Genomic DNA, 27,615 nt, shown 5'->3' with positions numbered 1-27,615 from the left:
CGACAAATATAATAGAACGTTTAGCAAAGCTGAACTGATCAACGTCGAACTTAAAAGCGAATGGAGCCAGACCCAACATGCCGTCAGTCAATCTCAAGTGTGGGCTTATTTCAGACCTCAACTTATCTCCAGTGATAAATATCCGGAAACGGTAGGCGGAGTTTGTTTGAGAAAACTTCTGAGAATTAGCACAGGCGGAACAGTGATCCCAATAATCCCCGAGCTACCCATGTCAAAATAGCCCGAGTACCATAAAGGGACGCTGAACTAATTTACAACACAAATTTTGTCAATTTAGGTCACAAATCTTGTGGATTAGTGCACGTGTATTGCATTATCGCATTCCAATACAATGCTATACAAAGCTGTAATCCCGAATATAATCATATTTGAGGCCTGCCTTGAAATTCAATATCAGTCTATCTGGGCGTTGCGAGTTAATTCAATTTCAGCCCTCCACTCAGGAACCCAACAAAAGATTTGCGAATTTTCCTAAAGGCTCAATTACTACTTCTCCAACTAAAGTAGCGCGCAACTCCAACTTTAACTAATACCCCCACCCCCGAGAAAGAACCAAATACCAGCAATCTCTAGGTTGATTATAAGAGATCGTTTTCATATTTCCTTACTCAAATTTAGAGCCAGCTTCCACATTTTCTCAAAACTTCCCAGCTTGAAGAACTGATTATAATCTCAAGCACGGAGCCCCTTTGTGTACAGACAAAGCAAAATAACTACACTTGGATAAATAAGTGCCTGAATATTGAAAGCAAAAATATTAAATCTTGAGTTTTTAAGGAAACATTTTGAATAAATTATACTTGGTATTATTTCACGCTTTATTCACCTGTTTTCAGGAAACAGATTTAAGTGTTAAATTCAGCAAAAAACCTTCGAAATAAACTTTGGAGAACAACTTTTTGGGGAGCTGAGTTAGCTGTTATTAACACAGTTCTAATCACAGGAATTTCGCAGATTAAAAGCGTTTGAGTTCTGAATACCCAGCATGGGTTGTTTTCTTTGATCTAATTGCAATCTTAGCTTCCGTTCCCGTGATTTCAGCGGGCAGTCTGAATAAAGAAGAAGAAAGTTAGACAAAACTGGGCTCTTTCAGCACGTCTCAATCTCTCTCCTTAATCTACAGCAATAAAGTTAGTACTTATATTATAAACCAGTGCCCTCTATTTTATTTCCCTAACCAAGTATTTATATCGGATATTTTACAGCTAGCTCTTCTGTATCTGTTCAACTGTAGATTTATTGGCCATACGTCCAATTCGGTTCAGAATTAACAGGTTGGAAATAATTAAACACAATTGCTTCCCATGCTTATTATTGATCCCGAGAAATCCCAAAATCTTCAAATCACATAACGGCCAAATTATCTCCACGCACAATTCGTCAAAAAAGAAGAAGGTGAACATATTGCTTTTATATTTGTTTTTATTGCGTCCAGATTATAAGCGTGGGTTACCATAATCTGTCAGAATATATGAAGTTTCACTGCATTTCAAGGTATCCGAACAATCCTCAGATTTTTCATAGACACTCCCCTAAACAAAACAAAACAAACTAATACTGACTCGTTTAGTTTTGATTCTAAAATACTTATTGCTCCTTTGTATTTTCAATACACCAGCCTCGCTTTAAGGAAAATAACCAAGCAAAAAAAGTTCTTCTCTCGTGGATAGCAAAAAACAACGCAATCGCAACTTTACTCGAATTTTCACAATTAGTGGAATATTCTCAATATTCAATATTATAGTTAACATGCACAAAAAAGATTTAAGAACAGGGAAATGATCAAACGTAGAGTTTCCTGCGAAAAATTAAAAATCAAATAAAAATTATATTTTTGAAGAAACACAACTATTATTTTTTTTGCATCCGACGTAATGGTGGGATTTTAAATCAGGTGGGCCCAAGCAGGTAGTTCTTGCTTGAAGCCTAACTATATTATATTATTTTGATCGTTTCCTCGTTAACAAAAATGGATCTTACTCTCAATAAATGCACGATTTTAAATTTTTTAAAATGACTTTTAAAGCTCGGGGAACAAAATTTCAGTGAAGAAATATACCAGAATATACCGAATTTCTTACTTCTTGCTCACAAAACTATATTTGAGATGACACCTTTACATAACAAGGAGGCTCGGTAATGTGCGTTCCCAAAAAAAGTTCCGACCCCGCTCATCTACATTTTTCACTTAATTGACTACCAAATGAGGAAGAGATAAAAAACAATTAAACATCAACAAATCGTTCAACAAACTACTAAATGAATAAAACAATCTATCTAAGAGGGCCAATGAGACCTGTGACTACCATATTTTGTCTACCAGAACAAAAGGCGATAAAAATCAAATAATTACAAATATTAATTACGACCAAAACTGGTTGTCCATTTTTTGAAAACCATTAATAACCAAATCAAAACAGCATCACATAACACTTATACTAAAAAAATTAACCTGTACATCATTAGAAACAAAATTATGGGACTTTTCCTCATTGCGAGTTGGTAACAAGTCAACAAGAATTGAGCAAAAGGGCAAAGTTTAATAAAACGTTGCTTTTTCTTAAAACGTTGCTTTTTTTGCTTTTCAATATCAAACTGATTAGAAACATTATGCATCAAAAGAAAACGCTGAGAGAATCTTTCATACTTCCTTAGAGAGCGAACGATGCCTGTCATTATCCAGAAAATGTCGACTACAAAAAGAACAACAACCACGGGCAGAAGGGAAAATGCAAGAAAAAATGAGCATGAAAACGTGCACGAAAACGATGTCCCAGCCAATTAAGCATTGAGCTGTTCGCTAAAAACATTAAAAAAATAAAGATTGCCTTTTTTCAAATGACCAGAGGACTCTCCAATATTTAGATACTGTGAAAAAAATGAAAACATACAAAAATGGGCAACTATGCAAAAATCACGAATATTTTATAAAACTGGTTGTACCAAGAACAAAGACGAGTTGAGGACAAAAACTGTTATAGAGAGCAGCTTTTTGTTCGATAGATAAGGGATATGACTTGACTAAAGAGATGCTAAGCTACAAATTAACAGAAATGGTATTGGCAAATCTCAGAAATCCATTTCCTTTTTTAAAAAACGAATGATTTTAAAAGTCATCGCCAAACTTCACAAAATTCATCTGAAACAAATTTTCTAAGCCCTGAAGACATCAGTCAAAACGTTCAATCAACTGAAAAAATATTCTTTGGTTCAACAAAATATTAAAGACGTCTTTCAAAAAAAGAGTCTAAGTTACGAAACTGATACAACCTTGTAAAATACGAAAGAAAACGCAAACCAGGACAAAAGAAGATATGCTGAATAGTTTTAATTTTTTTTGAAAAAATTTAATTTGAAAGTCAAAAAAATCATTGGCTATATACTGAAATCGGTTAGTAAGTTCATTTATGTATTTATTGTTGGCCACTGAGAACCTTAATTACCCAATATTTGGCATTCAAAAATAAAAAAACAACAAATAGAGGGCAAAAATCAAACTGTACAAATTTCTGAAAGAGAACGGTGTCGCAACGCTTAACATCGTATGTTATGAAATTATAAATTATGTTCAGTTACAAAATGTGTAAAGTTTTTTCCAATTAGAATGTTAAGTAATATGAAAATTTACAAATATACCAAAAACAACAGCCAAAATGGGTAATTATGCACAAAAAACGTAATATTTTGTATAAAAACTCGTAGTGCCAAAACCAAGTAGCCATTTTTTTTAAAATATTCGCCACAAAACTTACTTTGTATCTTACGTGGGAAAAAGTTTGAACTATATTTAGTTAGAATAAGCTAAAAATTGACAAATAAAATAAAAAATGACACGTTCAAAATGTCACCGAAATTTCCTTAAAACAATACATTCAATGACATAACAGACATTGAGACTTAAGAGACACAAAATAATAATAAAATCAATGGTTTACTTACACCTCTCGAAGAAGACAATTGGATGGATCTTGAATGCTTAGACTCAGTAATCAGACTGCAAAAAGAAGAACAAACACAAAGGCAAAACAAAAAAATGAGTTAAGGTTTACAAGAACACGTCTTCAAAGCCATTAAAAATATAAGGTGAAATTCTGAATACAAACTTTATCTGAATTCAGCTTCATTTTTATGTAAATTTGAGTTGTCATTAATGGAGCTGTGAATAAATTTTTTGTCAGTAATTAACGTTAAAAAACAAACTTAAAAAACTTCTGATTGTAAGAAGCCGGGGTATTATCAAACCTATCCGTGATTTTGCCGCGCTTCCAACAAACCGCCCAAGTGTTCCAGACGTTTGCGATTTAAACCAATTGTTGAGCGAAATACTTCAAAAAATGAGGCATTTTGTATAATTATCGAGTTAAATTTGCGAAAAACGGCAAAACTTTAAATCCAGGAAACTTTTTGGAGTTTATATAGATTTTGTCTGCGGTCTCTAGTTCTCCACTTTTGGCAAATGTAAAGCAGACCAAAAAATCATATTTTAAGCAATTTTTGTTGAAAAAAGTTTTTATCGGATGTTATAGCCATAGAGACTCTAATCAAACAATTCATCAAGTTGCTCCTGTCTCTAATGGCAACAAAAATACTCTATTGTTAAAAATTTTAAAAAACGTTAAGTTATATTAGCAAAATTGTGCCAAAAAATTGCAGAATTTACTGAAAATGTGAATAAAAACTGTCGAATATTCACAAAACTTTGAACCTCGATAGCTCCCTATAAAAAATGAAATTCGATATTTTTCATTTCCATATTCTATGATGTACTTGCTTTTTAATGATACCACTCACAACTCTCTACGATGAATATTTCGATCAGCCAAAATTGACTGAACAGAAAAGAACCTATTTGAGTATATATTCCTCCCTCCCCACTAAAGTCGGGGTTGGAACAAAAAAGTGTGTTTAATTTTCAGTTTACTATGGCATACCAGAGTAGGGTATCACTTTCAATCTAACATATTTAATCAACAAGTTCTTAGAAAAATTGAAGAAAATTTGGTCAAAAATTACGGAAAATGTGAATAAAAACAACGTAATTCACTCTAATTTTTTCAAAAGTTTTAACCTCGATAACTCCATGTAAAAAACAAAAATAAAAAAAAATCTTTTTTATTCAATATTGTACGCTGGACGAGCTTTCTAATGATACCAGTTTCAACTCTCTACAATGAATATATCGATCGGCCAAAATTGACTGAACAAAAAAGAACCCATTTGATTATATATTCCTCCCTCCCCACTAAAGTGGGGGTCGGAACAAAAAAGTGTGTTTAATTTCCAGTTTACGATGGCATACTAGAGTAGGGTATCAATTTCAATCTAACATATTTAATCAACAAGTTTTTAGCGAAATTGAAGAAAATTTGGTCAAAAATTACGGAAAATGGGAATAAAAACAACGTAATTCACTCTTACTTTTCTCAAAAGTTTAAACCTCGATAACTCCCTGTGAAAAACAAAAATTAAAAAAAATCTTTTTAATTCCATATTGTACGCTCGACGAGCTTTCTAATGATACCAGTTTCAACTCTCTTCGATGAATATATCGATCGGCCAAAATTGTTTGAACAAAAAAAAACCCATTTAAGTATATAGTTCCTCCCCCACAAGTGGGTCGGAACAATAAATGGCAAGTATGGCTATTTAAAAATAGGAAAAAAAGATGTTTTTATAGCACATAACACAGACACATGGACTCCGCCTTTCATTACACAGACATTGATTAGCCGGTCAGATTTATTGATAGAATTCTCCATGGGAAAATTAATATTAAACATTTGTCCCGATTGCCGCTCAAATTCATTTTATACGCTCAGAATTACCATTTGATAACAACAATTATTGAATTTTACTACTATAATACTATTAATATATAAGCTTGATCAATACATTGGCTGATTAAAAAGATAAAAACACAGACTGCTAGGTACAAGATTAGTCGCCGTATTTCCGGATTACATTTTCAGGATGACATCCAGACTTCATTTTGTACAAATTTGTTGCATTTTGATCTCAGATAATAGCAGCAATTAATTGCAACGCATTAGGCGGACCTCAGCAACAAAATACTATTTTTTAATCACTTTTTTTTAAAAAAGTCGGTTCACTCGAAATAATTCAGGAACAGATATTTTTACAAAAGGATATTTGCTTTCTTGCACAATCAAAATACCGCAAGCGATGTGCATTAGAGCGAAGTTGTGTAAAAGAGATAACAACTTTCTGGGTGAGTTGTAAGCAGAGTGGCGAGGGGTATTTGTGTATGGTGCCCTAATCATCCTTCAGATTTGATTGGGGGTACTTGAGGCAGCTTAGAGGGAGAGATTAAGACACAATTATTCAACCATATCGATTATGCCCGGTCAGCACAGACCATTTGTCTATCTACTTTTTACCCCAAAAGGAACATAAAAATTTACCCAACTATTCGAAAGCAAAAAATGCTTTGAATTAGACATTTTACCCTATTCTAAGACTCTCCTCAATTTATTCAATATACCGAAAATTCATATATTTGAGCTGGAAGAAATTGAAATGAAATGATACTAAAAATTGGAGCAAATTTGAACCTAGATTCATGAATTACATCAAAATTTAATTTTGGGTAGCTTTTATTGTTTCGAGAAAATTTTCCAAATTCCACTATTCCGGTGGCATAAAAGAGAGCAATGCTAGATTTATTACACCCTATTGAAAGGAAAATGAGAACCTTACAGAATCAATATTTGTTTGATTAGCACAACAAAAGAGCTCTTCCATTTCCATGGTCAAATTCAATGCTTGATCTTTATTAAATTTCTAATTTTCCCACTCTTAGGTGAAGGAGAAGCCAAATCCCGTTTCCAACTCCATCGATATCACTTTAAGTGAATCCGCCTCATATATAATACCATATACATCAATATACAGTTTAAAATTTGGGGAGGATTTTGTGTTGCATTCCGAGAAAGGCATTAATTTAAAATAATGCGTTCGCTTGGCGGAATACCAATCATGCAGTATCTCTATTACTGACAGAATAGCAATAGTGGCGATAAATTTGTGTTGCTTTTCAGTTTCCCACTCAAACTCAAGGGTTCTTTATCTATTAGTCCATGTCTATATGTATATATACAATTCCGTTTCCTCTTTGAATATTCTTTAATTTTGCTCCACATATCTACCGAATTTCATCTCAAATTTATATATCCCTTAATTTTTCATGCCCGCCTCGCACAGTGAAACTATATACTGAAACTATATACATGTAGTTGTAGTCTCACTTGAAGAATTATTTGGTTTCATTCAGACAACAATCCTGAATTAAACAAAAGAACCAATTATTTTTTAAATTTTTGATGAATTACTTGAATCAGGAATGCATATTAAATGAAAAGCATAATCAGAGAGCGCTTGACATTTTCAATTCATTTTGAGTTTTTTCATTAAAAAATACTATATAACATTTAATGATCGTTGTCATTATTTAGGTCTCAAACTGGCAGACATTTAAACAGTCAATATGAACTTGAAATACAGATTTTCGGGCTCATTCCATTTGTTACTCCAGCCAACATATCTGCAGAACATTAACTTCAAATAATTTTATCCAAAAAAATTCAAGCCGAAATTAGGCGAAACACCAATTCTGAGTCTTAACCATAATTAAATATTTCGTTAGTTCTTATTCTACTTTGTTGACTAGTTTGTATCGTTTCATTTGACTTACGTTGACTGTACTTAAGTTATCATTTGACTTACAAGAAAATTGCTACTTGGAACTACTCCACTTGATCACCTACCTCGGTTACGTTTAATTACCCTAGAATGGACCATTTTATTTTTCCAATATCGCTCCTAATCATTCGAACCCATCTACTGCCAAGTGGAGGGTCTTCTCTGTTCACATATGGGATGGAACAGTTCCAGTTTGGGCGGGGAGATAACAACTACGAGAGGGGTTCCATATACGAGATGCAGATGAGGGACGACAAGTACCTCAAGGCTACCCGCTCACTCCCCAAAAGCGCCCAGCTGCCTATGAACGTATCCGTCACTATGACGTAAGAACCTTTTTTGAAGTTTCCGATTTAGTTTAATGCTCTTATAGTGCATCAAATGTGTATTAAAACCAATTTATCAAACTCAAACTACAGTCGAAAGACAAAACGATGATAGCTGCTTTGTGGTCCAATGAGGAAACAATGACTTTCCTGAAAACGCTGGTTTGAGAAAACTTTTCTGAAACGCGATTTTTAAAATCTGCTGAAAATAACTTGCTACGAGGTAACAGAAACGAGAATAAATGCATCAAAACTTTTTAATCTCAAGAAGACCACAGCAGGAAAAAAAGATTAAAGTGATAATTGAGAAAACATTCTAACGCGCTCATCAAAAAACTATAAAAAATGTCATTTTTATTCATAATTTTTCAACAGAATAAAAAACTCTCCAGATGAAAATTCACCTGCTCATTTTGTCACAACTATAAGTACAACGTAAGCAGTTTTTGCTTATATCCACAATATCAAACTATTGTGGAAAGCTGTGAAGCAACTGGCGTGATACCAAAGCTGTTCAGATTGCTGATATGTTTCGCGCTAGCGTTAAATGAATTTTAAAATTTCATAAAATCTCAGAACAACAAATTGTTAAAGTAAATATGCACACGTCTTTGTTAAAACTGCGGAGCAGCAAAATCTTTATGTAAGATAATTTGCAAACATAAGAAAAAACTACTTGAAAAATTACTATATTTTAAGGGTTAAAAAGCATTCAACTTTTTAAATGTTTTGCTTACTTCGGCTTGGAATGGAAAACTGAAGTCGAGAAATTTCAAAGATACGGCTTCTGCCATTTTTCAAAATACTTAGTTTATGATGAATCTAAACCGAAGAAACCGTAAGGTTTTTTGAAAAAACGAAAGAAAAAGCTAAAATACCTTCCTTTACAACTAAACTATAGTTCTAGGCAGTGTTATTTAGCTTCACAGAATGTCCACAGAAAAAACACAAAATTATTTTTTGTTTTAGTAAAGAGTATTAGCACATTCACAGAGCGCTAAAACTAATATTTAATTACAATCATTGAGTTTAATTCACACAAACGACATATATACCGTTTGGTGAGAATATATGAAGAATTGACACGCCATGAAAAGACGCTCCAGATATTTAGCTCATATAAAATACATCACGTATTTGTTTATTCCCTGGTAGAAGATTATCTCGCTTTAGCATTCTTTGAACAGCTAATCAAACAAAGAGGCTCGTTAATGTGCGTTCGCACAAGATGTTCCGACCCGCGCTCATCTATATTTTTGACTTAACTGTCTTTTGACTTACATTTTTGACAGAGATAATCAAAAATGGAAGGTATTTTAGCTTTTCCTTTCGTTTTTCCAAAAAACCTTACGGTTTCTTCGGTTTAGATTCTTCGGTTTTAAAAAATCGTTACAAAACCAAACTAACTATTGAAATAAAAAATGCCATGCCTCATTACAACGAGATGTGTCATTAAAAAGACTACGAAAGCAACAACAACAACAAAAGCAAAAACAAAAATTTCACAGCAAAACTCAATAACCCAATTTAAAAGCACCTAGTAACAACGTCAAATTACAATCAGACAAAACCCTACCTACAGAAATTTACTTTTTCATAACTACAAATCAGATGGAATTTTTCCTTCATGAGACTAGTTAACAAGCCGACAAAAATAAGAAATAATGAGGCGAAATTCAAAAATCAATCAACATCTTTTAAACCAAATAATTTCAGAAGTCTTAGCTTTCGAAAAATTAGCTTTTAACGAAATAATTCTTGATGAATTTACTAAAAAGTCATAATGAAACCAACAGGACCTGTCTCTGGTTAGACTAAGCCATCGAAACGGACTAAAGATGCAGAAAAACACGAAAAATTACAAAGAACAAATTACAAACATTGCGAAAACACAAATCAATGAAATTGGGCCATATATGAAAACCATTGGGATCTGTTTTAACGCGATTGTGCTAAAGTACCAGAAAAAGAAATAAAAATTCACCACTCACATAACTTTATGTGAAAATGCAAGTTGTCCAACAAACAAAACATCAGTCACGTCATAATATCAGTACACCTGTTAATACTGGGAAAAGTGTGAGACCTCTAAATGATGAGAATAAGTTATAAGTTTCGAAAAGAACAAAAACTAAAAAATGAAAAGTCAATAAAAATCTTAAAAATGCAAAGTATCATAATCTTTAAGACTATTCACAAAAAAATGACTGCTTCCGGTCACATCATTCATTCGATCCTCATTACAAGCTTATGGACCAGTCAGCATTTTACGGCTACCTAAAGAAAAAAAAGAAGCAAAAATAGCAGAAAAATGGAGTAAGTGTCGAGGCCAATAAAAATGAGCTTTTCAGTAAAAACTTTTCTAATTTCAATTAATTTTAAAACAGCAGTCGGATTCTTCTTTTTAACAATTTGACTCCAATAAATCAACAAACATCAGGACATTTTTGAGAAAACCCGTAGTATCAACGCCGTTAAATTCAACAGCTTTCAACGGAAGCCAATAAATACGCTTAGTTATGCCCTGATGAGAGAGCCAGAATGTTTGTCGTTCATAGGTTATCAATACTGGTGTGAGACCTCTAAATGATGAGAATAAGTTATAAGTTTCGAAAAAAACAAAAACTAAAAAATGAAAAGTCAATAAAAATCTTAAAAATGCAAAGTGTCATAATCTTTAAGACTATTCACAAAAAAATGACTGCTTCCGGTCACATCATTCATTCGATCCTCATTACAAGCTTATGGACAAGTCAGCATTTTACGGCTACCTAAAGAAAAAAAAAGAAGCAAAAATAGCAAAAAAAATGGAGTAAGTGTCGAGGCCAATAAAAATGAGCTTTTCAGTAAAAATTTTTCTAATTTCAATTAATTTTAAAACAGCAGTCGGATTCTTCTTTTTAACAATTTGACTCCAATAAATCAACAAACATCAGGACATTTTTGAGAAAACCCGTAGTATCAACGCCGTTAAATTCAACAGCTTTCAACGGAAGCCAATAAATACGCTTAGTTATGCCCTGATGAGAGAGCCAGAATGTTTGTCGTTCATAGGTTATCAATACTGGGAAAGGTGTGAGACCTCTAAATGATGAGAATAAGTTATAAGTTTCGAAAAGAACAAAAACTAAAAAATGAAAAGTCAATAAAAATCTTAAAAATGCAAAGTATCATAATCTTTAGGACTATTCACAAAAAAATGACTGCTTCCGGTCACATCATTCATTCGATCCTCATTACAAGCTTATGGACAAGTCAGCATTTTACGGCTACCTAAAGAAAAAAAAAAGAAGCAAAAATAGCAAAAAAATGGAGTAAGTGTCGAGGCCAATAAAAATGAGCTTTTCAGTAAAAACTTTTCTAATTTCAATTAATTTTAAAACAGCAGTCGGATTCTTCTTTTTAACAATTTGACTCCAATAAATCAACAAACATCAGGACATTTTTGAGAAAACCCGTAGTATCAACGCCGTTAAATTCAACAGCTTTCAACGGAAGCCAATAAATACGCTTAGTTATGCCCTGATGAGAGAGCCAGAATGTTTGTCGTTCATAGGTTATCAATAAAACATTACAATAAGTCATTGACTAAGAAAACAAAAACAAATACAGGCGAAATCCAAAAATGAAGTAGAAAAGTGCGAGAAGAAAGCGTCGCAGGCATTTAAACCATAAATTTTTCTCTGAAAACTTTACGTGTGACCCATTGAAGTCATCTCTGATCCAATGCAACTATCAATATTCTGATAATGTGTTAAGATTCTAAAAGGAACCAAAAATACGAAAAAATATCCAAAAATTAAAAAAAAATTATGAAACCTCGTGCATCGAAGTCATGAGACCAATAGTTAGAGGATAAAACAGCTAACTAGATTAGTTTTGGTTGCAGTAGAAAAGAAGGGAGTCCAGTTATTACCGAGACTGACTTACATTTCACGGAAAACGAAAGTTTAAGATCGGTTAATTTTTAAAAAAAATTTGAAATTTATTTAAAAAGTTTTAACAGCCATTAAATTCAATAGCTTTCAACGGAAGAAAAAAACACTCAGAAATGTAGCGTATGTCTCGACTGGAGGACGAGAATAAATTTTCATGCAAAGGTAATCAAAAAAACATACAAAAGGGGTCCTTATATTACTGAGACTGACTTATATTTCACGAAAAAAAGTTTATGATCGGTTAATGTAGAAAAAATTTCTCGAAAAATCATCTTTCTCTTAATGCTCACTTAATGCTCAATACAAAACCTATTGCACTTTTAGTCAACGAGACTATGCCATAGGACTCCAAAAATTTAGTAAAACATCAAAAAAATCAAAATTCCATTTAAAATTACGAAAACTCAGAGTCGAAGCCCAAAAAACACGAGCGATTCCTTGAAGACAAATTTTTTGTTCATTGGGACTCATTTGACTGTAGATCAGGTTTGTCACTAACGGAACCTAGATATGAAAGATGACTAGTCTCTAGATGACCCAAGAAAACAAAAAACGGAAAGTTTTATACAAAAAAGAGCTCTAAAAAATCGAATTTTTTTATAGTAAACTTCCCTATTCAATTATGATCTCAAAATTATTTCAGTTTGTGGCGTGAAATGTAATTTTCAATTAATAATTTAATAAAAAAGATCTTAATTTGATGAAAAAATGACATTAAAAGTGAAGAAAAATCATGCCAAATATCCCGTGTTCACGCAAAACTTCAATCCTCGATATCTCCTAAAAAAACGAAATTCTAAAAAATCTTTTTGGTTTCGAATTCTACGCTGGGCGAGCTTTTTAATGATACCACTCACATTTCTCTACAATCAATATATCTATCGGCCAAAACTGTTTGAACAATAAAACTCATTTGAGTATATAGTTCTTCCCCCCACAAGTGGGGTCGGAACAACTATTTTTTAATAGCTCAAATGCAATCGCTCTGCCGACGTTTGACTTTTATTGATATCAAAAAACTGGTTAATTGTTTCATCCAAATATTAGTCGGAGCTAAGAGTTTGGATAAGAATTGGATAACATATTAACCAGTTCTTTTAAGTCCATAAAAGTCAAACATAAGTAGCGTTATTGCATTTGACCGAATAAAAAAGGTTTCTGATTAGCTGTTCAAAAATTGTAGAGAGAGATAATCTTTAGAAGAGGAAGAAAAACTCCGTAACATTTTTAGATGATTTAAATTATGAACCAGGAGATCACACTTTGGCGGCCCATCCATTGTGTAAGTGAAACCATTAAATTGTTCACTCATTACAGACTAAATTACAAAAGAGGGAAGTAGTTTTGTTGGTAAGCAGTATCTGAAGTGGCACAAACAATCAATATTTTTGACCAATACAGAGAGCCTACGTTTATCTTGCAAATTTTACATATATCACTTCGGTCTTATCTCAAATTTTTCCTCATGAAATTCTAGATTTTGTGTTTGATCAGTTTTGCCAAAAAAGGCTTAAAGCTAGTCGTTGCATTCTAGCGCTTAGAAAACCCGAGGACCTTTCGATTAATGAAACAATGAATCGAAGCTATTTGAGCTCAATGATTGTTACATGATATATTGACTCCATTGATTAAGAAAGAAATATCACGAAAAATATCGCTCCTCTTTCAGTTTTAAAAAATTTTCTACAATAGATGTTTTAGTATAGTTCGCACGTTCGAAAAAATTCAGGAAATAATTATACCTCATGTGCGGTACAATTATTTCCTGAATTTTTTTGAATGTCCGAACTATACTAAAACATCTATTGTAGAAAATTTTTTCTTTAAACAGAAAGAGGAGCGATAATTTTCTTCCCTCAAGACTGCATTAAATAATTCTGAGTACTCTCGCTAAATCTGTTGCTATATTTATGAAAACTTATGCTAATAACGTTTTGGGTCCCAAGGATTTCGATGTCATTTCCCTTTAAAAACTCCTTATATATACGTACTACCATGCTATATTCCCCCTTTTCTGTAAAAATTTTGCAAAAATAAGATTGCCTCACTTTTGGTGTCCGCCTTATTGAAACCATAAAAGCATTAAGCAGGCGTTCCTAATTATACTTTCACTATCTTTAACTAATCAATCAGCCGTTCGTAATTACACTTCAACTAATCAAGCAGCAGTTTCTAATTATACTTCAACTATCTTCAACTAAGCAGGTATGCAATCTGTTTCTGAGAAAGATTTTTCCGCGACCTAACTATGGTTGGTTACTACTACCCCAAGGCGAATTCATATACATTCAGGCAATATTATTTGTACTTTATCGATTTATTTCAATCTGTCATATCTAAGCGCGAAACTCTCCATATCATGATCAGACTTTGTTTTACACATGTAAGCGACAGAAATAAATTCAGACTGCTACAATTATAACCCCAGGAACTATCTCACGGTTCAGTGAATGTCACAAAATGTTGCAATAGACTCTAAAACAAATATCTCAGACAGCTAAACAAGAAGGGAAAATCAAGGTAAAAGCATTATCCTTTATGATGTGAGATTTTTCACAAGGAAAGCTTTGAAAACAGATCTAAGTATTTGAAAAAAGTACGTTAAATACAATTAATATCCAGTTTACAACCTCACATACAAGTCTTAACAATTAAACAAAGTTACAGAATATCACTTATAATCTGTTGTCTCGTTATTGAACAAAACTATCGATTGATCCGAGGCTACCTAACTTTTTGTCTGGCATAACATAACTGCTTCTCCTGATCACTCCACAAAATCAATTCTCATGCAAACTAACGCGACAGAAACGCAGTATGAGCTCATGAAAAATTATGGCAACCTAGACGTAAAAGTCTGGAATGTCACCAATCAATTGAAACTTGGCAAAAAACCATTGACAATTATGACGTTTCGTCTTTTTCATCATTATTTATGTTTTGTACGGTACTGTACCAGAGCTGTAGTTAAGTGGTAAGCTATTAGAAGATTGAATTATTGGTGCAATTCCTTTTCTACGAAAGGTTTCTGATAGGTGTTATTCTGAGCGCAAAACATTTTATTGAAACAAGTGAACAACAGTAAGCATACTTAAATTGACAAAAAAAATGGTGCAAAACCCCTGGCAAATTGTTTGATTTCCATTGACTAAATAAATTATATTCAAAAACGACAATGGTCACATTTGTAATGATTTGGGGCTTTATTTCAAAAGTTTTTGTCTGGCATAACATAACTTTTGCTTCTCTTGATCACTCCACAAAATCAATTCTCATGGAAAGCAGAGTAAATAAAATATAGTAAACAAAACGAACGTGCTCAACCAAAATATGGACAAAAAGCGCAACGTAAATATAGGGTAACCAAAAACTGAGGATGGACTTAGCAAAAAAGCAGTTAAATTGAAAGAATTCTTATCGTGATGATAGAAATATAACCAACACGGACATAGCTCTCGAACGACTGACGAGGACTCCATTTCCGCCAGTGGGTAGTAGCCGGTCAACAGGTATACTAGGGGGCCGGTAAGATATGTTATCACAGATTACATAGGACACTCGCATGATTTGAAGAGGAAAAAAAACATTTTCATATTTAAATTTGAATTTTACTAGCGAACTGACGCCAATTGAGTTTAGCTGCTGAAATTTGCGAATAAGAACAACTTTGATTGCAGTGGCTTCTGGAGCATTCAAAAAACATTAAATCCAGTTGTAAAAATAAATACATCCATTTACGAACTCATAAATAAATGTATAAACAAACTTACAGTAAATGAAAACAGAGCAGGACAAGTCCTGACAAAACTCGGAATATTTTTTGACTAAACAAAAGAATAGACCTAGAATGGACAATAAATGGATTGGGAAACCACTTAGAAATAAAACCGATCAAAAATGGGGGAAAAAATCAACGAAAATCTAAGTCAATTGCCGTAAGTGAAGAAAAAATCACAATCGAGGAAGGAAAAATTTGTTCGAACGCTGTTTTCTCACTTGACACTGAAATTGGAGCAAAAAAATACGCACCAAAACCACTCGCTTTTTCGCTCCACTTCCTGTTTTGAATTGACAAAAAAAAGCAAATGTGACAACAGATCTTGAAAAACATAGCCGGAAGAATTACGGAACCCACTCGAATCTCCTGATTTTACCACACAAAACAATAACTGTAACTGAAATGATTGTTTTTTATCTGACAATTATTCGTAGACATCTTAGCAAAAAGGAATTCAAGCTTTTGCATAATAGCAATCTATCGGGGGAAAAAGGAGTTTCTAACAAGACAAGAATTATTTAAAGAAAGACAAAATTCAATCAAAGAAAGACAAAAGACAATTCTTACCAAAAGTTATCTCAACGAAATTTTTCAGAAAATAACAATTGTTTCAGTCAAAAATTTAAATAGTAATTGCAACAAATTTTCAGAGCTGCAAGGTCAAATGAAATCAACTTCACACAAAAATAACAATAAAGTCGAAGAAAAGCAAAAACACCTTTATTAACAACTCCTTCAAGCAGAGCAAATGAAACAAAAGATTATGGCAACAAGTCAGTGGCGATAATTGCGAGAAACAGAAAGAGCTCCAATGCTAAAAAGTAAAGCTTACCGACACATTGTTAGAAATAGTAACAAAAAGCATCTTCAAAATTTTGAAACTTAAAACCAAATTGACAAAAAAAATAAGTAGGAACAGAACACCATTTCAAAATTTAGCATCGGAAGTTCAGCAAAAATACAAGGCCTGCTATCAAAACAAAACAGAATTCAAAAACTCGAAATGGAAAAAATTAAGCAAACAAATTATGAAAACTACTTTATGAAACAAACTTTAAACGCATTTCGAACAGTTAACGCCAATAATTAATTGAATTGTCAATAAAATGAGACTATGGTCCCTTACGTTGCCTACAAGGCATGATGCTAGTAAATCGAACTAAAATAGAATTAAGAAAATAGAGAAATTGGACGAAAACCGCCAAAATCTGAATATTATCTATACAATTTTATAACAGGAAAACCCTCTGTTCAAAACTAAGGCAATCGGGTTATGAATTAATAAATTTCTGTAGCCATGTACACTAATTTTTAAAAATTTCACTCGACGATGAAAAATAACAAAATTATTGAAAAGGCCAAAATTAAAAACTAATACGAATCAATTTTGCACTCGAAACTCATGGGCTCTCAAAAACTCGTAATATCAATTCCAGAAGTTTCCATAATGATACAGCATCGATTAAAAAGATTCCTACGCAAAAATCAGACTACTAGAAAAAATTGAGCCAAATGTACAAAAAACAGCTAAAAACGGTTATGTATATGCTCCATTCCCTCAAAAACAATTTTCAAAGTCAAAAAAAGAATTCTATCGTTCAGCAAAAATTAGTTCACGCCGCAATTTTACTCAGTTTCGCTTGTAGAACAAATCGCCGCCTTGACATGTAGTACTTCTGGTTTAAAAAAACCTCAAAACCAATACTCCTCTTCGAGTCGTAGAAAACGACAGCGCCCCAATACAATTCAAATTCTTTGAATTGTAAAAAAGATACCTACGACTACCATAATTGCTTGATTCCATTCACGAGCAATTAAGAGTCCATTAAGTTATTGACACGACAGGGTCTAAAATTTAAAGATAATTTTACTTCCGTTTTCATTTATGAAAACAAACAAACATGTTCTTAGATAAAGAAATTATGATCCCACTAAGTTTTAAATTTCTGATCATTAATCTGATTGCTCCTTTTTAGACTCGAAAGTATCAGCGACATTCAAACAACATATGCTGTCATCGATCTCTACATGTCCGAGTTTTGGAACGCAGGGGAAATTCACGACACAAGTTACAAAGGAGCCAAAAACACCTCGACAAAGAGGAATAAGATCAAACTAAGTGGTGAAGGGTCTCAAGCTTACACCTGGACAACTGACACTTACTTCCTTCTTGCTAAACATGTGAAATACTACACTGAGGCACAATATTTGGTGCTTGAAAGAGATGGATTTGTTCATAGAGGTGAGAGTAACATGCTGTAACTTTGACGTTGGAACTTAAAACAATGTACCAGTATTATTTGATGATTTTATTTGCGCTAAGTGTAAAGGAACCAAGTTCATTTACTTTTCTTTTTCATTTTGACCCAAAAGTCCATTAATTTCCTTGTTTTTAGTCAGGAATTTCCCCTTTTGAACCACAATTTATTGGCGCAAATCTGTAACCATCTATAACTAATTGTCAACACTCAATTTTCCAAAATGGCCCGAACCGTAATGTATACTGATGCAATTGCAATTCTAATTCGGGATAATCGAATTTTAAATCTTCATTGATCTTCAAGTCTTGGTATGCAACAGCACAGCCGGAAAACAAAAAATGCAAGAAAAAATAAACTAAACTCGAGGTCCCTGACAACAACGCATCGAAGATTCGCTTATTTTAGACTACTGCTTTCCGACCTATCCAGGTATTAATTAATTGACACTAATCAGGAGGCAGCATCTTTGCCACTCAAGACATCGAAAAGCAGTAATACGAGCTTATCTTACAAGGGTATATGATTTTGGTACCCCATTTCATCTCGATCTTTCAGTGCGTCAAATTATTGAGCATAGTTTTGCTGCATTTTAAGTGATAAAAAAAATAATATCAAAAAATAAAAAACTATATAAGAGAGAAATTGAAAATCTCCATATCATTGCAGCAACTTTTAAGATAAGATCGCCCATTTCGATACAACTCTCATTGATGATTTGATCACAACAGAACAGGGCGTGAAGCGAGGAGACAAGTTATTTTGCGATAACTTAACTGCTATTTTTTTTGATTTTTTCAAAAATCTTTTTCTTTCAAAAATCATTTTTTTCCAAATCATAGACAGAATCGCATATCGAGTAAAGCGATACGAATTGAAGTAATAAATTTGAGTATTTGTGTTAAAAAAAGACAGGCAAATCAACATTGCTCATAGATAAAACTTCTAGGGGCGCTCTTAAAAAGTTAACCAATTAAATTTTGGACACTTTTTCAGATCGAAAGATCCGGATAGAAGCACCGTGTACTTTAACTGTTCTGTACTTTCCATTTGATAACAGCCAGTGTCGCATTCTGTTGTCCAGTTACGGATTCCACACAGAGGAACTCCGACTCAGGTACATATGACGAAGATTCGTATTTATTTAATGATGAATTCCATATTTAAGACAAGTCATATAGGTCGTCATTATGATGATGTCACTGAAAACTCTTGACATTAATCCAGAGCTACATACCGATTTAAGATTAAACCCGAATTTCAAAGTGAATTCAGCAGTTGCGTAACCATGATTGAAACAAACATGGCGAGTTTAAAAATCTGTTACTGTATATACGAAAACCTGCACTTTAGAATATAGCACTGTAGATATGGTATTTTAAAGATTTCAGTTGAGAGTTTCGCGTAATGTTATACACCAAAATCAAATCCATGTTATTAACATGGGGCAGAATGGTTTTATAGATAGAATGGTTCTATTGACAGCCATTATTCTTTCTGCAAAAGATAATTATTTATTGTTGGCCTTTGTAACAAGATTTTATTACTAATTGGAGACAAAAATTTTTCTTGGAATTTCTATATATAACAGGTGGTCCCCGGACGCCGTCATCTTTCCTTACCAGTACGACTCTCTCAAGGAGCTGGGCTTTATCATGAACGGGATAGAAGTGCTATCTTACGAGGGTAAGTGATCACTTCTAAAAACATTATTTAGCTAAATACAGGCTCTCAGTAATCAGTGCATTTCCACCGCTCCTAATGAACTATAAAATTGCCAGAACTTTGATTCACAAGACCGCCATTGAATTGAACAAGAATGGAGAACAAACAGATGTAATTGATGGTGCTTTGTGCAAAAACCATAGAACTATCACAGTACGCGAACATTTGATATGAATGATATCATGAATTTTAAATGATATTATGAGTTTTAATGAAATGGTGAGCCTTAATCCTAATTAAGGAATTGTGAGTCTTAATCCGACTTTTAAACGCGATAATATAAGCTTAGTTAAGTAATTAATACCACATAATTGGCAACTAATGATCAATCAACAAGCCCAGGAGATTGCCGAAGAAACAACAAAAGAAAATTAGTCGCTGTAACACAATGCAACAGACAGAATTGAACTGAAGGAGAGATGAAATCTGTAATAACCATTATAGTTGCAAAAAATTCCTAAAAAAAATTATTTTTACTTTTTTCGCGATGATTCATTATTAACAGCCACTTCTGTATAGGAGTCCTTTATTGATATTATCAAGGTTTAGCTCAACCAGATGTCACTTAAAGTCATTGGGAGAGTGGAGTTAGCCATTCAAGCGAAAAAGAACTAATTACAAAAAAAATTACATAAGCGTCTAACGTCGGGCGAATTGCTCTCAAACGCCCAGAGAGCGTTTGGCGTTCTCAGTAGCTAGCTACGGTTTAGTGAGGCAAGCTTTAGCTTAATTGAAGGGGCATGTGGTGAGCGGGGCGAGGGCACGGGGGGTCGTGCGCGCTTGGTTACATATGGAACAATGTGCAGGCTGGGGAGAGATTGAAGGGCTTATGATGTTGGAGGGGGTGCAGTGTGTTGTGTGTGTGTGTGTGTGTGGGGGGGGGGGGGGGGGTGACGTTAAGGGGGTGAAGGGTTTGACTATTTAAATTCTGAAAAATCAAAAGCACTGCAATTTAAAACGATTTCAGTAATATCTTCATGCAACGCGTTATGTTAAGAGCTTTTTTTACAAGCTGTTGACCCAAAGGTTGGGGAAAAATAGCCCGAAAAATTAACAAAGACAGAGAGGAAACAAAACGTAAGAGACTGACAACAGACACCAATTACACCTAAGCAATGAAAGAGAAGTCGTAACAAAATCAGATGCTGCATGAGCCCTAAGGGCCAGAATTGGATCTGAAATAGAAGCAGAACAGATGAAAAACAGTACAGGAAGGCAAACCCAGGAAAAAACTGATTTTATTAACAAACATTTTGTCGAAACACGTAGCATTATATAGCTTTCAGTGGGATCTAATTGATGAAACCAAAAAATGTACAAGTAGCAATATCAGTCCACTTTGTCATAAATTGCGAATGAACCTGCCGGCACCGAAGACACGCCAGCTTACACTAAAAAAGCTAACAAGACGTAATTCAGACGAAAAAATCTTCCTTGAAAAACAATAAAGAAGCGTTTGCAAAAACATACCAGACCATTCCTGAAATTTTGTAAGTTTCTTGAGATAATTTTAGCAAAGATGACACAAATTGATTTATTTGAGGCAGCAAACAGCAGCAAGAAGCATAATCTTAACGCAATTCATTTAAATAAAAACAAGAATATCAGCTAAACACTGGAAATAAAGCACTTGCAAAGAGCTATCAAACAAAAAATGGTCAGAAAGTTCCTCGCTCCTACTCTTATCAACTTCCATCTCAAAAACGACAAGAAAGAAAAAACCACAATTTTTGTTTTCACAATTTCACAGTTAAAAGTCGAATTCTAACATTTGCGGAACGAGTCCGTAAAAAAAATTGAAAATGAGTCGAACTTTATGGTGAAATAATGAAAGTACAATAATTTCAGCCCCTTATGGTCCTGTGGCTTATGACATTCTAGAAGCACAGCTCAACTTCACACGTCTCAGTTCAGTTTACCTGTACCAGGTAATCACAGCCATTATTATAGCAATACTCATACCAGTCTTCTCAACGATGGCCAAGCTTTTTCCAAACAATTCACCACCCACAATGATCCGAAAGCCGCTGGAATAAATAACCCATAGAAGTGTTCAAAGAATGTTTAACATCTAACAAAATTTTTAATAACTAAATACAAGCAATATAATCATAACCTGGAGCAACTGAATTATATCGGAATTTCACTTTGTCGAAACTTATTCATCAACGTTGACAATTGCACAACGATTCAAAATCGAAGAATTGCATGACGATTCAGAGTAATCAAAAACCATGCACACCTAGTGAACAAACTCTTGATACATCTTAACAAGACATGCAAAATATTGCTTTAGCAAAAAAATGGAATGCCTGGCAATATCTTGTTAAGCTAAGTTTTCATGACAAATATTGACATGTCTTGGTGAGAAATTAGTAAAACACCGAATTTCTTGAGACATGCAAATATAGTGCAAGATCGTACACATCTTTACGTTTTAGTACCAAAAATTTAATCAAGATCTTGTCTAGCTATGTCGATTTCATTTCACTATGAAGACGCATTCACAGAACATTCACTCAAAGATAAAACAATGGTTGGTTCATCATGTTTGTTTATTCTTCTGTTTCTCTATCAAAAGGTGTACATCCCCGCAGCTTCCCTGGTGGTGATGAGCTGGGTGCCCTTCTGGCTGACGGAAGAGAAGTGTGGCACTCCTGCTCGAGCCAGCATAGGAGTCATGACTGTGCTATCCATGCTAACCATTTGCAGCAACGTCAAAAATGTGGGAGGAGCCGTAAGTTAACATAAAAGTGATAAAAAGACAAAAGTACGACAAAATCTAATGGCATGCTGAATAAATTTAAAATTTGCCCAATTTCTACATGCAACATTTTCTCAAAACAACACAAAGCCCCCCACCCAACCGAGTGGTTGCGAGCAGAAACCGACTGAAAGCACCAAAAGCAACAACTGTCCGATGTACTTAAAACGGATCTTTTTAACAATTGCCTCCCTTCTCGGGGGGGGGGGGGGTAGAATTTAAGCCGGCGAATTGTTATCAAAGCAGAGACGACTAATAAGTTTCGACGTATGCGAATACTATCTTAAATTGAATAGAATGAAATGCGCCATGCTGCTAATTAGCCGAATTGGAATACAAAGGGTTAACAGAATTTCCGACTGACGGGTCGGTGGGCGCACTTTGCCGCGATAACCGACCCCCGATTACCCCACAGCTCATGAGAGACACGCCCGCAAATGCGCTCAAACTGATATTCGGCTATCTAAACTGTAAGCCAAGTAATATTGTGGAAAAGTATAGCACAAGTGGGATTGTCTACTAGGTACCAGGAGGGGGGGGGGGGGGGGGGCAATTGTTGAGAAGAATGCTTTAAAACTTCTTATCTTTCTGCTAGTCTCCTATTCGGTTAGAATTCCCAATTAGGCTCTCAGGGACAATAGACATCTTAGGATATAAATATCTGCGTAGTGGAAAAAGTGGAAAAAAGACAAGGAACTTGTCTGTCTATATCTTTCCATTGTCTATAATTTTCCATAAGCACTGCATATTATGGAACATTGACTAATATATGCTTTTCATTTTACTCGAGTTAACTACCGTCGCCTTCTTGTGTTCAACATAAAACGGAAAAGACATCCAGCGCCTACCGTCAAACGATAATCACCAAAATTGTAAATAGTGAGCAGACTTCCTAAAAACGATGGATTCAGAAAAGCCTCGTTAAGAGTTGTTTATTTATATTACGGTAGAGTGGTTAATACGCTCAAGTTTCGGGCCGATAGGGGCGAATCGCATATCGCGTTCGCCCAAATTTTGGACAGCACACGTTTTGTGTGTTCGGTTCTCCTGGATTATTGAGTCAATTGAATTAACATACGTACGTGATTTTTGCGTCTAATAAAAAACGAGAAACACTGTCCAATTACAGCCGCCAGACGGCCCAGCATAGCTGAGAAATGAACCTTCCTGTCGTAATGAAATGAAATTTAGATAGAAGCAGATAGAGATATTAGTTATCGACGCACGCCGCTTACATAACCATCATGGCAATTTTTTTCACTTAAATTGACCGAAAACAATGCAAGCTCACTAAACCAAAAGCTATAGGTTTCAAAAACATTTTTTTAATTGAATTCTCTTTTTAATATTGATTATTGAGTTTCAGTGTAAATCTATATAAACAATTGCCTGGTTATATCTTTTAATCAATTAATAAAAGCAATTTTTAGGTTATGATACTTAAACTTGAACAAGGAGGCTCATTAATGTGCGTTCGCACATGATGCTTCGACCGGCGCTCATCTACATTTTTGACTTATCTGTCTTTTGACTTACATTTTTGACAAAGAGATAATCAAAAATAGATGTTTGACATAACTTTATGAAAACGCATATTGTCAAACAAACAAAACATCAGTTAAGTCATAATATCATTAAATATGTAAGTTTTTAAAATACAAGGAATCGTATGGGGCTTCTCAATGTCGAAAATAAGTTACAAGTTGACGAAAAGAACAAAAAAAACTGAAAAAATTAAAAAATCCTGAAAAATCTTAAAAATGTATGATATCCGAAACACCATTCATTCAATCCTCAATTTAAAGCTCATGAGATCGGTCAGCATCTTACGGCTACCCAAAGAATTAAAAAACAACCGGTAAAAACAGCAAATTCAAAATGAAAAAATGAGCGAGAGAAGTGTCGAAGCCATTAAAAAATGAACTTTTCAGTGAAAACTTTTCTACTTTCAATTAATTTTTTAACAGCAATGGGATTCATCTTTTTAACATTTAGACACCAATAAATCAACAAAAGCGAACAAATACATTAAAACCACGTAATTTTTGAGATAACAAGTAGTATGCCATTAAATTCAATAGATTTCAACGGAAGCCGATAAATACGCTAAGTTACGCCTCGATGACACAACAAGTATGTTTGTCATTGATAATTCACCATTAAGACATTACGATGAGTCATTGACTATGAAAACAACATTAACAAATACAGGCTAAATCCAAAAATTAAGTAGAAAAGTGAGAGGAGAAAGTGTCGAAGCCATTTAAACCATAAGATTTTCTCTAAAAATTTTATGTATGATCCATTGAACGTCTTCTCTAAGCCAATGAAACTATCAATATCAGAATGTGTCAGGATTCCCAAAGAAACCAAAATTACACAAAAATATCCAAAATTTAAAAAATGAGATGAAAACTCGTGCATCGAAGTCATAACACCAATAGCTGGGATATAAAACCGCTAACTAGATAAATTTTAGTTGAAGTAGGGAAAAAGGGTTCCAGTTATCACTGAGCCTGACTTAAAGTTCACGAAAATAAGATTAAGATCGGTTGATGTTATAACAAATTTCGCGAGAAATCATTCCATTAAACTCAATAGCTTTCAACGAAAGTCAATAAGCTCAGTTAAGACTTCAATGGAATACAAGGATATTTGTCAAGCGTAATCAAAAATACATCACAATAACTCCTATGACTATGTAAACAACAACAAATGCAAAAACCAATAACTCAGTAAAGGAAGAAAGAAAGTGTTGAAGCCATTTAAACCATAAGATTTTCCCCGAAAACTTTATCCAAGATCTATTGAAGGTCTTCCCTAAGCCAATGGAGGATATCAGTATCAGCATCAGGTGATAACATTTCAAGAGTAACCAATAATGCGAGAATATAAAAAAAAGTTTAAAAAAATTGAAATCTTGTTGCATTGAAGTCATATAACAAATAGTTAAAGGTAAAATCTTAAATCAGATTAATTTTAGTTGCAGTAGAAAAGAAGGGGTTCCTATCATTACTGAGACTGACTTACAATTCACAAAAATAGATTTATTATCGGTGAATGTTAAAAAAAATTCTCGAAACACCGCTTTTTAAGTCTTAACAGCCATTAGCTGTCCACTCAAAGCTCTAGATAGGTTCACTTAATGCTAATTACGAAACCTTTTGCACTTTTAGTCAACGAGTCTATGCCATAGGACTCCAAAACTTAGTAAAACCTCAAAAAGAAAATCAAAAATTCATTTAAAATTACGAAAACTCAGAGTCGAAGCCAAAAAAAAAACACGAGCGATTCTTTGAAAACGAATTTTTTGTTCATTGGGCTTCATTAGACTGTAAATCAGTTTGTCAATAACAAAACCTCGATATGAAAAGTGAAAAGTCTATAGATGACTTAAGAAAACAAAAAAAAAGTATGAAAAATTTTCCAAAAACAGAAGCTCTCAAATAGAATTCGAATTTTTTTAAACGTACACCCCCCTATTAGACCAGAACTAGTCTTTTTATCGCCTTTCGTCTCTTAGGAACTCAAAATTGATTTATTTTGTGGCTTGAAATGTAATTTTGAATTAATATTTTTATAAAAAAGATCTTAACTTGAAGAAAAATTACACGTAAAGTGAACAAAATGCCAAATATCCCCGTGTTCACACAAAACTTCAATCCTCGATGACTCGACAAGAACGAAATTCAAAAAAATCTTTTTAGTTTCGAATTCTACACTGGACGTGCTTTTTAATGATATCACTAACATTTCTCTACGATGAATATATCGATCGGCCAAAATTGACTGAACAAAAAAAACCCATTTGAGTATACAGTTCCTCCCCCACAAGTGGGGTTGGAACAATTAAACGCGATCTGGTAACATTTAAACTCCTGTGTTACTGAAATAATTACTTATTACTCAAACTCGAAATTCAGTGATCATTTTTAAAGAAAAAATTACAACAAGGATTAACAATGGGTGGAAACAAGCAACGCTTTACAATATCACCAAGGCATAGTTTAATTAATATGCATCAATATACTCGAATGTCCAAATATAAAGCAACAGAGATTGTCCGGAGAGTTTAAGCGGTCCCAACTACTCTGAAAATGCATCAATCAGTACCCCATTAGACCCAACATCGCTCACTTGCAAGTGTACTGTACTACCCACTACACTAACTGGTTCTAAGCCTTAAAATTTGGGCACCTCTTATAACCCCTTCTCTCATTCTTTCTTGTTCCTCAAGGCTTCAACTGAACACGTTGAGCTTGTAAACTATCTTATGCTCAATTTACATTTCTCATACAGTTCCACAATAAATGGCTTTTAGGTATCCCGAAATGTTAGCCTGCTAGACATTTGGATGTGGGTCAGTTTCGGCCTAGTGGTGCTTGCCATGCTACAATTCGCAATGGCCGACTTCCACAGAACAGACGACCGAGTGATTTTTCTGGGTGTGGGCAGACGACACAAAGACATGACCAAACGGAAGATTGACAGAGTTGCTCGGATTGTATTCCCTCTCACTTACTTCATATTTAATGCCGGATACTGGATCTATGTCGAATATATTAAAGCACTGGCCAAGAAAACTACAGTTACTGAGTCATAAATTATCTTTAATTTTCCACCAAAATACCTGAACCAGAAATTGAATAAAATGAATCAATCTGAGCTGACTGAATGTAATGCATATTTAAACAACGACTGAACGCATGGCGCTAATCGTGTAATGATTACAAATGCAATATATGATCAAGACTGATAATGCCACCTAAATTTGCCATTATTCGTATATTTATTTTAGCATTGTTTAGAGACTTTATCAACTGTTACGTTATTTTTAACAAAAAAAAACGCAATGAAAAATGTAAATAATTTTTAAACGTTACATGACAATTTACCCAATGCCATTTTACCCAATGCCATTTTACCCAATACCAACTTACCCATTGCTCTTTGATCTTTTCGTTCAATTATCCGATTACAAATTAGCAGTCGCTATTAGAAGGATGATTTAAAATATTTGTGGACAATATAATCCCATGTTCGGTTGTGATACTTTCATATCAAGTCCCACAGGCCATTTAGTTAT

General features: G+C 33.9%; 2 protein-coding genes across 7 annotated transcripts in view; one reads left to right on the top strand and one right to left on the bottom strand.

Annotated features, from left to right (window-relative positions):
• LOC142339527 (uncharacterized) overlaps positions 1-27,615 on the bottom strand; it is a 158,451-nt gene that overhangs the window by 54,644 nt on the left and 76,192 nt on the right. The window lies entirely within an intron of this gene.
• On the top strand, positions 403-27,398 carry LOC142339526 (gamma-aminobutyric acid receptor subunit beta-like). Of its 6 annotated transcripts, none has more exons than XM_075389628.1 (8): positions 403-1,151; positions 7,494-8,066; positions 17,759-18,024; positions 19,037-19,157; positions 19,632-19,726; positions 21,614-21,693; positions 22,347-22,502; positions 26,851-27,398. In XM_075389628.1, the coding sequence occupies exons 2-8, from the start codon at positions 7,831-7,833 to the stop codon at positions 27,130-27,132; spliced, it is 1,236 nt and encodes a 411-aa protein (XP_075245743.1). In that variant the 5' UTR covers positions 403-1,151; positions 7,494-7,830; the 3' UTR covers positions 27,133-27,398. The 6 variants fall into 6 exon arrangements, with proteins under 6 accessions (XP_075245743.1, XP_075245741.1, XP_075245740.1 ...); XM_075389626.1 differs by lacking the exon at positions 403-1,151 and adding an exon at positions 1,169-1,416; XM_075389625.1 differs by lacking the exon at positions 403-1,151 and adding an exon at positions 1,169-1,465 and having other exon boundaries at positions 7,080-8,066.

This window comes from Convolutriloba macropyga, chromosome 5 (genome assembly GCF_964194025.1).
Source record: "Convolutriloba macropyga chromosome 5, txConMacr16.3, whole genome shotgun sequence".
In the NCBI taxonomy this organism is placed as follows: Eukaryota; Metazoa; Xenacoelomorpha; order Acoela; family Convolutidae; genus Convolutriloba; species Convolutriloba macropyga.
The sequence above is the reverse complement of the archived record's forward strand: the minus strand, read 5'-3'. Positions and strand labels throughout refer to the sequence as shown.